At 42.2% G+C, this 17,008-nt stretch overlaps 1 protein-coding gene across 6 annotated transcripts in view; it reads right to left on the reverse strand.

Annotated features, from left to right (window-relative positions):
* Window positions 1–1,795: 1,795 nt before the first annotated feature.
* CBX5 (chromobox 5) overlaps window positions 1,796–17,008 on the reverse strand; it is a 44,453-nt gene continuing 29,240 nt past the window's right edge. For all 6 annotated transcript variants that reach the window (XM_003988789.6, XM_045061895.1, XM_006933761.5 and 3 more), the window contains 3 exons: window positions 15,001–15,187; window positions 11,878–11,978; window positions 1,796–10,210 (listed from right to left, as the gene is read on the reverse strand). In XM_003988789.6, coding sequence (XP_003988838.1) covers window positions 10,060–10,210; window positions 11,878–11,978; window positions 15,001–15,187 — 439 coding nt within the window. In that variant the 3' untranslated portion in view covers window positions 1,796–10,059. The remainder of the gene's footprint in view (window positions 10,211–11,877; window positions 11,979–15,000; window positions 15,188–17,008) is intronic.

Here is a 17,008-nt window from a genome sequence, read left to right on the forward strand (position 1 = left end):
GAGCCGGCACCTGGAAAGCAAGATGTTACAGCTGCAGAGGGGGTGGGGGAAGTAGGAGAGCAGAGGCAGGGAAAGAGGAAACAAAGGCCGAGGAGCCAAGGACCAGACCTTTCCCCTCCCACGCCTTCAGCCCGTCCCCAACTGTAAGCAGGAGGGTTCAAGAGGTTTCTCACTTGGTCTTTACCTGCCCCCCATCTCTGCCAGAGTAAGGATCCCCAGTGCCTGTATGGCACGCTCACCACACCAGCTGGCCCCAGCTTTTGCCTTGTGCCCCCACCCTCCTCCACGGGTCACTTGGGTAGCAGCTTGGCATGTCCTCAGGATGTAATGGGTTCCCCTCTTGCACATGCTCACGTGCAGCAGCCCTCGACAACGGGGGCTCCCGCTCCCCTCCAAAGGTAGAGGCTGCCAGGGGGCCCCGCTTCTTCTAACAGACCACGTGCACTCAGCAACCCACCTAAGCACAGACCCCCACACTCGGTCCTCCACGTTCCCCCGGCTGTCAGTGCCGCATCGATCTCACTAGCTCCGCAGCTCTTTAGGGGAGACAAAGGGGGAGGCAAAACAGCCCGGCTCCGGGCTTGCCCAGCACACGGAGAGGCAACATTCCTGGGAGAAGAGTTATGAGCAATGATGAGCTCATCTGAATGAGGGCCATGCGGGCGTACCCCCTGACACACTGGAGGGAAACAAAAAGCAAGGCGCAGTTGTTTAGGAGCGGGGGCGCGGGCATCCAAACCCTGGAGCCGCGCCTTCTGCGGGCCCTGGGCAGAGACAAAGTGGCGCGAGGGTGCGGGAGCTGCTAGGAAAGGGAAGGAAGGGGGCAAGCAGTCCCAGGCTTCGGAGGTGGGAAATAAATAATGTCCAGAAGGGGCTGGCTCTGAAGTGGACCAAATGGCTCTCCTGTCCCATGTTTATGGGGTCATGGACCATTAAACCAGCCAACCTACAGATGTCTTCATAAGACTTTACGAGATTAGGCTGGGGAGACCCTATAACTCAGCAGCAAGAAGGGAAAACGAGAGGGAAGAATTGCAGATAAGAGATGTGGAAACGAGGCCTCAGCCTTCGGGGGGCGGGGGGCGGGGGGGCGGTTGCAGTTCAGTGGGAGGAGGTCTGGCTTCTGGAACCCCTCTGGCTTCCTCACCCTACTTCGGCGAGAGTTTCTGCCTGTCTCCATTAGATTGAAAAGCGCATCAGGCTTTTACTAATTGATAATTATAAACTATTATTTAACATACTTTCCTCCTAATCCAACTTCCAGTTGCTACCTACCCCCACCCCACCACGTTCCTGACCCACAATCAGGTCCTCAGAGAAACAGTTTCTTTGGCACTTGTGAAGCATATCAGAAAAGATAATAAAATAGCTATATTTACAAGCTCACGCACATTGGGATTTTCAAGCCTGATTTAGATGGTCAGTATGGTTTTCCACAAATTTTCATAACCAGGAGCGGACTCTTCTGGGGGTCCCTGGGAGGCTGAAGGCTAATATTTACTCTCTGGGCCACTAGCATAGCGCTGAGTGCATCCAGAGACCAGGAAGGCAGTCTTAACAGGTTATTAGGGAATAGAATAGGGAACAGGATACATGGTCTCTTATTCCCTCAGGCTTGCGCCACCCTGTGGCGATTTGCAGAAAGTCAGAGACCAACAATCCTCAGGAAAAAAGCCCTTGTTCTGGAAGTCTCGCAGCTCTTTCGGAAAGACATTTGTGACAACTAGTTGACATTCGAGGGCCCAAGTTAAGGAAGGGTGTCAGACCCGCATCTTCAAAACCACCACTCAGGATCCATATTTGAAAAGCAACCATTTATTAGAACCAATACAAGAGTATGAAAAGAGGGAAAAGAGGGTGGAAGAGGGGGAGAGAATGAGGTCTGCATCAATGTCAGTTGTGGAAACACATAAATTGCCTACTTTTAAACATTTACATTTAAAAGGCGAACATATATATATATCACTTATCCTAAAAAAATAAAAAAATGAAAAGCAGACATGTTTGGCTGAACTAAAACCAAGAAACACAACCAAAACTCCCCCACAAACCAAAAAGATCCATAGAGAATTCAACTTCCCATTTTTCCACTTAGAAATCTGGCTACCAAGTGTGATGTGTTTTGTGACTCAGGATGGGACAGAGTGCGGAAAGAAGCCCAGCCTCTTGAGTCTCTCGGATCCCATCCTGTGAGAAAGGGCAAGGGCTGCTGGGCCACGGGTGAGTCAACTCCTGGCTACTTGGCAGGAGGCAGGAGGTCAGACTGTGCGCTCTCCACCCTCCAGAACTCCACAGAACCACCTGGTGCCGCCAGCGCGGAGTGAACAAAGTCCACAGAGCGCGGAGAACCGGAATGTGACTGCAGCAAGGGGCCAGGACCTTGTGCTTTTCCATGGGTTACACATCTAGGGCCAAGGAGAGGGGAAAGGAGAAAGAGCCCTGTGGGGAAGAGCTGGCTGAGCCCACATCTGGGCAAGTAGAAATAGTGTCCAAAGTTTTCCCAAACCGGAGGAAAGAGGGGTCAAGGTCAGATTCAGACTGTGGACACTGAGAAAAAGAGGACAAATGAGTACAGTAAGTTGGATGAAGCTTTAAGGAGTATCACTGCCTCATTCTGAGTGTTAAATGTATCTCTAGACAAAAACTTTCCCACAGTGGCTCTTTTGGTAGGGGATGGACAAAGTGGTTACGTTTATTGAACCAGCTGGTTCCTATGGAGAGGCGAGGGTGCAGTGATTCCATTCAGGGGGCAATAAAATCAACGCTATAAATTCAGCCCACTGTGTTCATTTTGCTCCTGAGACAGCTGGAGTCTGCTCCAATCCCATGGGGAACAGGACCTTAACACCCAACCTGCAGAAACAAGCAATAGCGTCCCTGCCTCGTGGTTCCCTAATCCAATACTCTTGGGTCTGGAACAGCCTCTCTTCGTGGATGCAAGACATAGAAAATACTAAGTGCCTTCCCCCATGACATCCTAAGTCTGGACTATTAAGACTCCAACATTCACAAAAACACTGTCAACATCTGAACTAGCAGCTTTGATGAGGGGTGGGGGTGGGGGGCAGAGAACTTGCCGAGGTCACTGGCAGTTCCAACCTTGGGACAGCTCAGTGAGGACTAAAGCCCGTGTCAGGCCTAGACTTTAGACTTCGGCTCAAGGCATCCTCCAGCGAGGACCCTACGGTACTCTACCAACTTTGATTTACAATGCCTCACAACACCCCTGTGAGGTAGGTCAGTATCATTAACCCCATTTGACAGATGGGGAACTGAGGCATTGGAAGGAGTGACTTGCCCAAGGTCAGCCATTATGAATCAGTTGAGGAGGTTGGCACACGTAGTCAGCATCCACTCAATTCTTGTTCCACTGCCCAGGGCATTTTACTTCTTAGGGCGCACTTGCAAGCAAAGGAAGTCAGCAGGTACACCTTACACTGCAAACTAGATGATCTCCATCAACCCACAAGTATTAACAGAGGGCCTATTCTTTATCTGGCATAACACAAGGAAGCTTGGAGACACAAACTGCTTCTGAAAGTCACGTGTTAATGGATATTCTGCAAATAAAATTCCATTTCAAGCATTAAGGGCACGAATTCTTTCATAAAGAAATATTCACTTTATCGTTAAGAGGTGAAGGACTAAGTCACGCTGATTTCCCAGAGTTCTGTGTGAGAACCCCTACTCCTAAATCCTGAAATTCAAGAACAAAACCTCATTTAAACAAGAACCTTGTCCCCAGCGGTGATCTTGATCGTGCGTGGAATTGCAAGGTTGGGAGGGGAGGGGGTGGGGGGCAAGATTAGCAACAACAGTGCCGGTGGCAGCAGCAGTCCCTATGGGACGAGGCAGGAGGCAGGGATCCTTCTGCTGCCACTGTCCTTCCCCTCAATGGCCACAAGGCATCTTTCCAACTTTCTGTCCCAGCCCAACCTCCGGAGTTGCAGTATCTTCATGAATGGCTCTCAAAATTAAGGATATGAATGGTGACCCCTAGTTTTCCATTCAGGGAGAAGGGATGAAGTGTTCTCTAGAACTACTTGTAAGACTCTCATAATATTCTTTAAAATCCTGACAGGGGCCTAACTTTGTGACAAAAGCAAGCTAAAAGGAAAAGCACTTTCCCCCCTCCTTTGGACTACGGCTGGACTCTGGTAGTAATAATTATGACCCTTGTCCTAAAACTAGGGGGAAAAAAACTAAATACACAGTCAGTCCTAGCTTTGAATCAAATCCTAAAGCTACTGGAAACTGCAAAACACGGACTTGAGCCTTAAAAGTGCTGTGACACAATTAAACTCTATCTTCTCGGGTCTCCTTAAAGAATCTCCAGGCAGGAAGCCCCTCTTTTCCTCTGTGCCCCCACTCACAGTAGCCAGAGTAGCTGGACTCTTAACATACCTCAGAAGCTCAAAGAATGATTTGCCAACACACATGGTATAATGTCCACCAGGGTTACTCTAATGCCAGGAAGGACTGACCATCCCAAGATCTAAATACACACCTTTTTTTACTCCTGACCAACACTGGACAAGCCCAGGTGATGGTAATATTCAAGACTGATTAAAATGACAATGACAGTTCAGGTTCAGTCTGTTTGGAATTCCTCAAAAAGTGTGATGAACTGGCCGCTGGCGCCTAGATCAACTGTGAGGTCATACTTGTCAATGCCAGGGGACACAGACAGCTCTAGCGCGCGCGCACGCTCGCTCTCTCTCACTCACACGCAAACAGACTGGCAAGATAAAAAGTTCATTGCATTCAATTTAGCCTAATTTCTTGATAATAGTTTCCTATTAGATTTTCCGATTAATACTGATGGCTCTTACCTAGGCTGTGATAATTAGGTTTTGATCTATTGTGACATTAATGATCACAATCAGTTGACTTTGAAATTGTCTTAATTAATGGCTCTTCCCTCCTCAGCTGCCTCCAGTGCAGGTTCTATCCCCTCCCCCCACCGCCGTGTTTTAACTCTTTCTTACTGATCCCAGAGACAAATAGCAGTGGAGGATCACTTCCCATAAACCAAGATTTTAAGCTATTTTAAAACATTTCTCTGACAGAAGAACAACACGAGATGACGAAATGAGGATCTGGATGAAAAGGCAAGAGAATGTGCTGTCAAGGCATAGAAAAAACTCCATGTTAGAAAACCACCAAAGTCAAGCATGATGTTATAGAGTGGCAATGACAAGTTGAAGTCACTCTAAAAAGACAAGATGAGGTAGTTTACAATTCAAGAAATCCAGCACAAGCACAAAGAAATTAGAATTGTCTTTATGAAGCTATCCAAAGAACCTGCACATTGTAATTTTCCAGAACAGTTACTCTTCATTCCTGGGAATTCTACCAAAGTTAGTCAATTCTCAGTTACCCAGGCAGCGAAAAGTATCTTTTTCTTGTGGTTATACGGTTCAGAACGGAGAATTTTCTTATGGTTAAGCTGGTTCTTAACAGGGCTAGGCCTCACCCTCGACTTCCCTAGATTAATTATATCCGAAACTTCAGGGTATGTGCATTTCCAGGACAGAAATCACCACCCTGTAGTGTTAAATAAAACTACACTGCACAGAATACATGGCTCACATGTTAGATGTGCCCCAAGCCTTCTCTGTGGCTAATCTCTTGTCACTGAAAAGTATGTCCTTGTTTCAGAGTTAAAGCCAACCTCACGTTAATTCTTCCAAAAGGGATGAGAAAATGAAAAAGGTGTCAGCAACTCTGATGGCAGTAAGTGTTACAGAACCCACAATAACGTCACCAACACTGAACTGGATATGCAACACAGATAATACGCTTTCCACAAACAAGGATTCACTAGTTCTTAAGAAATACTTTGGCAAAGAACCTAAAACAGGGATCAAAATGAGGGGTTCTCAATCCCCACTCACCTGTTTTCTCTCTCAGCGACAGCATTTCTAACCAACCTTCAGTTATCCTTATCTTCTGGAATAAAGCAAGTCCTTGTTGTAGTCCATCTATGGCCAGTTAGCTCAGTTCGTCCAAGGTCACAGGTCTTTTCCACATATGAATCAACTGTCACCCTCCTACTGCCCCCAAGTCAGAAATGTGTCCCCGTTTATGGTATTTATTACACTGAACTATTCACAATCAGTTCATCCCACATCGGCATCAAGGTTAAGGCCAGAGACTGCATCTTCTTGAACTTTGTACCCCCCAAGGCCAAAAAAAATGCTTGTTGAATAAAAAGAATGCTGACGTACACTCAGGTGGCTGGAATATGGACAGTTCAATACAAATCCACTATTATTAATTGGGTGGGGGCACTGATTTCTGAGCATATACTCCTGGATGCAACGCTGGTAATCTCTCTGTTTTTGAAAACGTAACTGTTACGATTAGCGGTAAAGCCAGCATCAAACTCGAATACACTGGATCCAGACCATTCCTCTCTCCACCCTGCCACAGGTATGCTTACCTGGCGGTTCGATTACAAAGGTACAGATCGCAACAGTGTGATTTTTACTCTAAGAATCTAAACCAAAAGGATGGAATCATGGTGCAAAATGAGCTTTTCCTTTGACCTCATTTGTGAGAAACAACTTCCACATTTCAAATCTGATGACATAACTCTTCCTGGGGTTCTCATGGCATTGCGAAGTAGTATTTTAGGCCCTCAAATTCAAACCCTAAGGGCAAAAACTGCTCCCCAGCCCAGACACAAGATAGATCCCTCTGACCCCTGACCGTTTAGGTGAGCTGGACTAAATGCCAACCCAACAGAATCACAAGATGAAAATCCCAAGCACCTTCCCAAAAGCCCTAGGATCTGACCTGAACAGATGGAAAATGGCCTCCAGGAGGCCAGCTACAGAACAGAAATGAAGAGAGTTAAGAATAACCTAACTGCCCAAGCTATGGAAACAGGACTAATCTTTCATCACCAATCAAAAGCAGTTCACAGATACGGCTGTAAGACAGCCAAGGACCACCTAGACTTGTGAGCATCAAGGAACACCACCGGCTCAAATGCTCCCTTGAGCAGATGAAAACTGGACTGCAGAGGGAAAATGATACGGCCCTCTCCAGGTTAAAAATGGGTGCTTCCATCAGGACCGATGTTCCTAACAGCTAATCCTAACATGAGGGCATTGGCCCAGAGCTCAGGGCTCAGAAAAGCAGCTACCCTGACCTTGGTAAACTCTGCTGGGCAAGACTCTGCTACTTTCTGTGGAAAGGAAGGTCCTTGAATGTTGATTACAAGAAGAAATTCAGCATCAGAAAGAGGTTTTGAAAGAAGACTAAACACGGGAAAAACATATTTCGAGTACCTGAGACCTAGATGTTTAGGAGTGCTTAGCCCATGGCTACTAACTCTTCTGAGGAGAAAGCCCCATGAAAACAGGTTTCCCTTTGAGACTGCAATTCTGCAAGGGCCAGCACAGCTACTCAGCACTAACAAATGCCGGGGGCACAGGCGGGCATCTGGTTTCCTTTCTGTTGAGGGCTGAAATCAATACTGGCCCCTGGCTCCCTACATTCCTACCGAAGCAGCTGTGGGTAGTCAGTCAGGGAAAACAACAAAAATCGTGCTGGCAGCACTCAGTACAAGACCATGATTCAATAAACTGTGAACAGAAAACATGGAGTGAAGAGTAAGGTTTTAAAGGGCTGATGAGTTGTAGATGATACTTCTTTTGTTCAAAGAAAATCAGGTTTTGATGAGTATCTTAAATATTACCTATAACCACGGCAACCACATGCCCCAGGTTTCGCAGGACCAATCTCAGCACAAAATAATTCCATGGTGTTCTTTGTCCAATGCTAGGTCTTGGTCTTAAAAATACCGTCACTGTAGTTTACAGGCCCACTGCTCCTGGGAGGCACACTGGCTACATGGATAAGGGGCGATTTTCTCCACCTGCAAATCAACAGACCCAGATCACCTCCTGAGGGGCTCTGGCCTACTTTTGTCTTACTCTTGTCTACCCTAATTGATATTCTTGGCTCTTTGTAGGACAAATTTGTTTCCTGACCATCCTTTCTTTCTTTTAGATGCCCATCAGATTAAGTACTAAGCAATTATCTAGCACTTGATCTAGACCTTGAATTCTTTCAGAGTAAAGAAAGATGGAGATAAAAACTCCTACCCACTTGAGCTATGGGTTAGGAGTTCTCACCCAATCACATTACCATTCAGAAGGATTTTCCTGGATGACTTAAACCAAAAGCTTCATTGTTCCAGTCTGTCATGTCACTGCAGCAACAGCTGTCTTCTCAACTGTGCAGTATAATTTTTGACATAATTTATACAAGCACACAGAATTCAATCAGCAGCTGAGCAGGAAAGCAATGGTAACAAATGCTATGAATGGGTATATGATTTGCATATTATTCAGCTCATCTGTGGACTGGAGCAATCTATCCATTCCCCCGATTACTCTGAATCATCTAGAAATGGCTGAATGCTCCTGGCCAGACAGCTACATGTTTTAAAAATCAAAAGCAACAACAAAAACAACCTCAATGGCTGGTGAACTCTAGAGTTAAGGCTATTTCAAGCATTTATTCTTAATTCCTCAGCTTTGGACTGGGACACAGATGCTCATAACCCTGCTATTTCCTTACTTTTAGTCTTGTTTCTCTAGCCACCCTCCCCCCCCCCCCAACTGAAAGAAAATGGTTAAAGAGAATTAGGGCATTTCTTGGGGCACAAAGGCAGAAGGATATGGTAATAATCTCTCAATATAATGGCAAAGCAGGAGGAAGCCAAAAGTGAAATCTTTTGCTGAGTAGGGACAGAAGGTTGTGCCAGCATGCTAATGCCAGGGCCTGTCACTCTAAGGTGATAGTCTTCCACAGAAATGCATTTTTAAAAATAAGATACAACAAAGAGTTTGAGGGTGGAAAAAGGGAAGAGTATTATAATACTTTGGGGACTCTTGGTGGCAAATCCAGGAGTCAACAAAGCAGGAAATTTAGGACTATAAACACTATGAATATTTAAAATTTGATGTTGTGGCCGATGGCTCCCCTCCAAGAATTCCCCACTGAAAATAATGGCATGGAGGGGACACTTGGGTCCACGGAGAAGTGAGAGTCAGGTCTGAAGCCTCTTTGGTAACAGGAATGCTTTGGGAGGCCACAAAAGTTGGCAGGGCTGGAGGGTGCCTAGCACCTTGGCACAAGCAAGCACCAGGCAGTCACTCACACCTACATAAATATATAGTCCAAATGTGAGGGATGGAAGGAAATAATACATATATACCATATGTGATAATAAAGACAATTATATCCTACTCCATCATCCTCATGTACTAATAGCTAAAAATCTCCACAGTTAATATTCTTGTCATTGTATGACCGACTACACCACCTTGCAGAAGTAGAATCAAGGATTGATAAGAAACAAGGCCAAAAGTCCTGGAGCTAAGAGCGCCTTGACAAATTTGAGTGTAAAATTTCAAGTCCTCCAAAGGATGGAGCTATTCTGGGAGGATGAGTGGGGATGAACAACAGAGGGTGGCCCAGAAGACCACACCAGGAACCCTGTATTCTACTGGGTAGAGCTGAATGAGGTTGGGAAAGCCCCAACAGGTAGGCAGTTGCTATTGGCTTTTTAAAAAGATGGGAACATCTTTTCCATCCCAACATCTCAAAACAAAAGCTAGCTGGTCATCAACATGTTCTAAGAACCAAAGCAAGAAACCAAAATTCATCATCATTATAACAAAATCCCCCAATCTAAAAAGCAACTAACCCTGAAAAGATCAAGACTCTAAGATGTTTAAAAAGTTAAAACTCATCTTGAGGTCACAGGGGAGCAGAAGGAAGAGATCAGGGCAAAGGAAAAAATTGTGGGAATTACACACAGTATGTAAATGCCTGGTCTTCACAGAGAGACACTTATCATGAATCAGACCATCAGTTATGTTACAAGAGAACCAATACCAACATTTCTCCTGTGGAGCACAGTGATAAGCACATTTTTTATGGATGTGTTTAGGATAGAACAGGGTGGGCAGAAGGGAGAGGAGGCAGGGAGGTGAATGTATTATATACAAAGAGAAATGACAGAGACCACCCCCTCCTTTAGCTCTTTGCTGTTTCTTTCTCTTTGTTTTCCGCGTCCTCAGGATAGGCATGCCACGTCAGTCTCTCTTCATAAAATGCTATCACAATCTGTGGACATTTTACATTAGCTTCTTTTGCAAGAACCAGGTCTGCTTCATCTGTGTCTTTCCTGGAGAGAGAGAATACGAGACTTAGAAGGAGAGGAAGTAAGAATGAGAGATAATCTATCTAAACCAAGGTTTATGTTGTTATATGGATTTAACGGACTTGATTTCCTCTCCATCTTGATTTCAAGGTGAGAAGGACCCTAACAGCTCAATATTTTCAAGGAGAGATTCAAGTAAATAAAAATTACCAGGGAGTATCATTTAACTACCACATCAGACAGAAACAGAAGTCTTCAGCTAGAACTTAGATGAAAAACAGAAGGCTTAATCAAAAGGCTGAAAACGAAATTATATAAATTTCGCTCCTGTAATTCTGATTTGTGTGTATGAGCATGTGAGTGAACACACGATCAAACCTACATTCAGTCCTATTGATTATGCACAGATTGATCAACCCAGTTTCTGGATCATCTGAGTGAAAAGGTCTTAACCTTCCTCATCTTGTGGCCTTTTAAACACTCATTGTCCTTTTGGAGAGAACTATGGATTGGAATAATAAGAAAACAGAAATTTAAGTCAGCAACAGTACTTATACAAGGGAGAATAAAGGAGAATGTAAAATTTAGTCACTAAAATGAAATGTAGGAATTAACTGCAAATTTCAATTATCCAAGTTTACAAAGGCTCTACTACCATGTAGGACAGAAAAACACAGCAAGTCTTAACCAGGATTCCAAATCGAGAAAAAAAATATTTTAAGTTAAAATTCCACCGACACGTGAGCAAAGACAACTACCTCCTTTTCTAGAAAACGGAGATATTTAATTCATAGAGGTAAGTATTACAGATGAAAAGAGGAGGGAAAAACACACAGCTCAGAGCAGATACTCAAATTTGGACTGCGGTGGGGAAAAAAAGCTAGTTAATATGTGAATGTAAATCGTGTAACGCATATGGCTGAGTGGGAAAAGCAGTCAATACAGCTCCTTACTTCTGACAGAGTATAATGATTCTTCAAATCTAGGCTTCTGGGTAATTTACCAGCAAAATTTCGATCAGATAAAATATTAAACCTTTTGATTCTACAACTTTTAAGGTAAATTAGCTTCCTCAGCAGCAATGCGGCATGAAGCCTCTATTTAGAGACCAAGCTTAAATCACAAGCCCAGAATACTTGGAAACAGAGAGGTGGTGAGGGCCACACCATAAATCACCCTGTCTTTAAGAAACCAAATTGAGGGGAAGTAACTACACTTTCCTCTAAGAGACATTCCCTCCACCGGATGAAATAACTTATGCTTTGGCTAGTATTAGTCTTAAAGCTTTTTGTTGAGATTATTTTTCTCTTTTAGACATCATTCAGTTGTTTTGATCCTCAGTAATGGCAGAAAGCCTCACTCAACTCCCATCTCATGGCCACAGGCTCATGGTCTGATGGTAAATGATTCAGAACTGTGTAAATAAATGGTTAGGTCATGTCTATAGGGTTCCTACCTAAAGCTACCTTAGGTATTGGGGCTAATGTAATTTGGCTTAATACCAAAGTTTGGGAATATCTTAAATTCATTCTCGATCATAATTCCCGTTAATACTAATAGGTGATATGAGCCAAAGATCTTTGACAATCAAAATTCTTCGTTGGGAAATACTCGGTCTTCCCTATCTTCCATACAAACTCAAGTCACTGGCAAAGAAACACAATTGTACACTGAGGCCCAATCTCTCTCACCATTTCATTAGGAACATTAAATCGCCACAGGAATCTGTCGCCCCAATGATCTTTTCTGGTTCCAGTCCTCTCTCAAAGCCCCGAGCGATATCATTGCTCTGCTATAAATAGAAGATAAAGAAAGTTTACAGCTTGGAGAAGAGTAAAAAAAAAACCCTGTTTCTCAGCTCAACAAAGCACAACCTAAGTTCATTTTGTCACCAATTCAAAGAATTCTTAGAACTTAAGAAATACAATAGTGGGCCAGCCAGTGACAGTGATGCTAAGAGGTATTTTTGTAAGAAGATGCAGTTGTCTTTCTAATACTCCTTCACAGGATTAGGAAATGGCCCCCAAAACTCTTTCATGTCCCGTAAGACATCCTGAAATCATCATCTAGGAACTCATCTAACCCTGTAATCAAACCTCCTTGAGATTATGAATTGACTACCCCTACAATGCTGCTTCCAAGATGATAAACAAGTCCATGCTTACCTGAACTAAACCCTTTTTCGCTTTATAAACTTCAAATATACCACCTCTTAATTTTTTAGACATTTAGTTTAACAGTCACCGATATTTCTAATACTTTTTTTCTTTAACATAGTCCTCTATATGTATGAAAGAACAGCGGTAAGAATGATTCAAGGCAGTACCATAAAACAGCAAATTTCTTTCAGAGCTCACATACTGCAATACCCACATGCTTGGAGAAGAGGGCTGGTCTATGCCCATCCCCTCCTGAAGGAGAGAACAGAACTGTTCATTAGAGAACAGAACTGGACAGTGATTTAAAACAAACTGATCATTTTCTAGATTACTCAAACTTGGCCAAAATGTAATCATGCAATCAAGACAAGAGTACACCCGACTCAAGGGTGATGGCACTGGTTGCGAGCAAAATGGTGAAATTTTAGACAAACCAGGTAATTTTAAAAACCTTATTATAGAAAATAATGCAAGCTTATCTAGTGGCAACATAAAAAAGATTTAGAAAGACTGCCCAAATGAACTAAATCTCTGATGTCTGATTTTCATAATAAAATCTCTTTGATCTGACATTCACCCTGCTTTTTTCTGAGATACAAAGTATTCAGGATCCAGGTGGTCCCCAAAGATACCAGAACCCACACTGGGAAGGAAATTCCATGCACGGATCAGGGGAGATACTGACTCAAAAACACAGCCTCTTTTGGGGGCGCTTAAGGGGAGGAGGTTCCCAGATGTGCACACAGCTGCTCACAGCTGGAATGCTGGCGCACGAACTGAGTCGTAAATCATAGCTGGCGGCTGAAAACAGTTTGCCACATAGGGAGGGAAGGGAAGAAAAATGTTCAAGCTGCTGAAAAGGAGCCGAGGCGAGGAAAATGCTAAAATCATCACACAGGCAGTAATCTTAAATCAGGCATAATGCCGACTAACAAATTTCTTCTGCAGTGGTCTAAAGAAAGAAACGTAATCCCCTCCTGTATCTTTAAAACATACAATCACCTATCTTTCTGGCTGCCTACCTGACAGCCGGGAGCACTGCTGAGAATGCTGTCAGGGGCCCCAGATGAACATTACAATGTAAGGGACGTGTGGGGGTTGTTTTCAAGGTCAGTGGCATCAGAACCTGGCCTGGGAAGACAACTCTCTATGCTGGCCAGTAGGTCTAAGCCAGATTGTTCCTTTTCAAAAGGACAGAAACCTTATGTTGAGGAAAAACAAACTATATGGCACAAATGGCTAGTCACAAGTCTTACACTGTGCCATTTGGTCTCTTTATTTACCTAGAAAATGAATCAAATGACAAAAAAACAGAATACAAAGGACTAATAAAAAAGGAAAAAAAAAAAAAAAAAAGAACCAAGTCTTAGCTCCTTAGAGAAGGGAAGGCATTCTCAAATCCTCATCAGTACACTATACCATAATGATATACACCCCTCACCAGAATAGTTTTAAAAAATAAGGTTGTAAAAAATAAAATTAATCAGGGAAACAAATAAGGAGACAAACACAAACCCAGAGTCCACTTTCACTTGTAGCTTCCAATCTTTTACTCTTATTTTCAATTCTTTTGGAATGCTGATCTCCCATTTTCTCTATCACTTATATATAGGTCCTTGATGCCTAGGGTCTGACCCACAGAAATCTAAATGTAATTGGTCTGGGGTGCATCTTGGGTACTGGATCTTTTCTTTTTTTTAAGCCCCCCCCCCCCCCGCCCTGGTGATTCTAATATGCAGCCAGGGCTGAGGACTAATGTTCTAGAAAAATGGGTACCAAGTAGAATGAAGATAAATAGAGACGCTTATGGCAGTGATGCTGAAGATTCAGAAGTGGACTTATGCTTTTATTTTATTAAACGTTAAGGGTATGATACATCCTTCACCACAAAAGGCTTCATAACCTTGAAATAAATGAGTGGAAGCTGGTGGGGTGTGTGTGTATGTATGTGTGTGTACACAGATGAAAAAAGAGAGGTAAGAACAGTGCTTATGCTAGTTATTTGAGAGCTGAAGATCAGAAGGATTAAAGCAACTGAATCAACCAATATTTCATAAACACATTTTCCAAACTGAACAATAAAAAGATTCAAGAGATGAAAATTAATTTATCTGGAATATGTAGAATAAGATCAAAAGAGAAAATACCCATGCCACTGAACTGTACACTTTAAAATAGTTAACTGTATGTTATGCGAATTACACCTCAATTTTAAAAAGCAAGAGAATATAAAAGTTGGAAAATAAGTGCTACCTTTGGAACAAAAGGAAAAAAGTAAAGTAGTAAACATTTTAAAGCCCTTTTTGTAGACTTAAAAATGTCAAGTCCCTCCCCATCTAAGATAACCTAGCTGCCTTACTCATGGAAAAGACAGGGAGTGGCTGCCTGTTTTAGAGGGATTTAATTTTGCCACCTTAATACAATTCAGTGAAACGCATACAGTATTACATTTCTCACTCAGCCAGGAGGGGGCGCTGTAGTCAATAAACATATCTCCCTGGAAGCTCTTTTGTTCAACAAATTACCTTGCAGACCATCCTTAGAAAAGAAACAACCATAATAAGGCTGCGGGGGAGGGGGGGGGCGGGGCGGCAGGGGGAGGGTGGGCGAGTGGCAAAACAATTGTTTGTGGGGAAAAGGGAAAAGGAAGCTTACCTCTCTCTTTTTTTTGGATTTGATATCATCAGCATTGTTCGAGAAATTGGATTTCCTCTTGTTACTTTCTGACTTCTCCCTGGGTTTGTTATTTTCACCCTCCTTCATCTTCTTATACTTTTTCATAAACTCAGAAATTAGCTCAGGGCAATCCAAATTTTTCTCAGGTTCCCAAGTATTGTGCTCCCTGGGCACAAAGAATGGAAAGAAAAAGAAAAAAAAAAAAGGAAAGAATGAGGGGGAAAAAAATTGAATGCTTTCTTAAAGACAAGTAGGCAAAACGAAAAAAAACCCTATACTTAAAAGAGATAATAAATTTGATCCCAGGATCTATCCAAGAGAAATGAAAATATATATCCACAAAGAAACTTGCACACAATTACTTATAGCAGCATTTTAATAGCCAAAGACAGAAAACAATTCAAATGTCCATCAACTTGTGAATGGATGAATAAATGCGGTATATCTACACATAATAATACTATTCAGCAACAAAAGAAACGCAATACTAATTAATACATGCCACAATATGAAATAGAACCTCAAAAATAATAAGCTGAAAGAAACCAGATGCAAAAGGCCATATATTATTGGATTCCATTTATATGAAATGTCTACTAAAGACACATTTAGAGACAAAAAGCAGACCAGTAGTTCCTCGGGGCTGAGGTTTGGGATTAACTACAAATGAGTTCAAGGGCATCTGGGGAGATTATAGAAATTCTAAAAGTTGAGTGTGGTAATTAATAGTGGCTACACAACTCTATGAATTTACTAAAATTTGTTGAATTGTACATTTTCAATGAATGAATTTTATGGTATGTAAATTATACCTCAATAAAGCTTTTAAAAACTCAAACATGAATTCTGCTTTTAAGTGGCAAAATGTGATTTCATACCTATGAGAATCCTAAGGAATAACATAGTAAGACCTGCACCCCCAGTTTACACTATCTAACTTTACTAACACTAACTTTACTTATTTTGAAGAAATATCAACAATTATTGAAGGACTGAAAATAATTATTAAGAAAAAAGGTAGTGACGGCTTCAATCATTAGAATATAGGTAAATGGTAGGAAGACAACTCAGAAGTGGGATTTGGAATGTATTATTCAATGCTATGGATTCAAGACTACTGTTACTAGTCAAAATACATTTTTATATTAATAAAAAAACCCAAACTGAATAAATGAATTTAATTAAACTTGGATCATGGGAGTCCCATTAAGAGAAAAACAAACAGTTATTATTCACAGAGTTGTTCTATGTATTCCTGGCATGGGTTTTGGAAAACCAAACTACCAACTGCATCAGAAGCTTATGGAATCAAAGCATGAAATGTACCTACATGGGAAAAACCAGACCAGGCATCCTTTTCACTCCTAGCCAGTGGCAGAAGTTCTTTTGGTTAACAGAGTATTACTAGTTTATATTAAAGTACACCTAAAAATGTATTTTAGTTGTAGGATGATTAATGATTATACGTGAATGAAAATGATTTAAAATGTAGAAAATAATTTCTACAATCCCTTCACTGACTTGGGAAAAAAGTATTTAATGTATGCACTATCATTTTAAATATTGTTTTTTAAATAAGGTGTCTTTAGATGGGCATGGTTTGAACACATGCCAGAATAACTTGACTTAAATAAACAGAATAATGGAAAACTCTGGTATTTACTCTAGATTTAAATAACCTTTTGCAAAAAGAGCTTGAGAATAAGACAAAATGTATTTCAAAATCATCTGAGCTAAAACTAGAAAAGACTCTCTTTCATAGCTCTTCTTTCAGCAAAAAACAAAAAACCACCTCACACAGTAACTTTCCCCCAAATCCACAAACCATATAGCTTACTATCCCAGAAGAAATTAAGACACCAAAAGCAAAGGCATGCCAACACTGTGACACAAGCAGGCAGACATGGGGGGGATAGGACAGAGTCTCTACTGACAGCAAGGCAAGCCGGTCCTATAAGGCTATAATAGGTTTATCTCTTCTCCTACC

The sequence above is a fragment of the Felis catus genome, chromosome B4 (genome assembly GCF_018350175.1).
Source record: "Felis catus isolate Fca126 chromosome B4, F.catus_Fca126_mat1.0, whole genome shotgun sequence".
Classification (NCBI taxonomy): Eukaryota; Metazoa; Chordata; class Mammalia; order Carnivora; family Felidae; genus Felis; species Felis catus.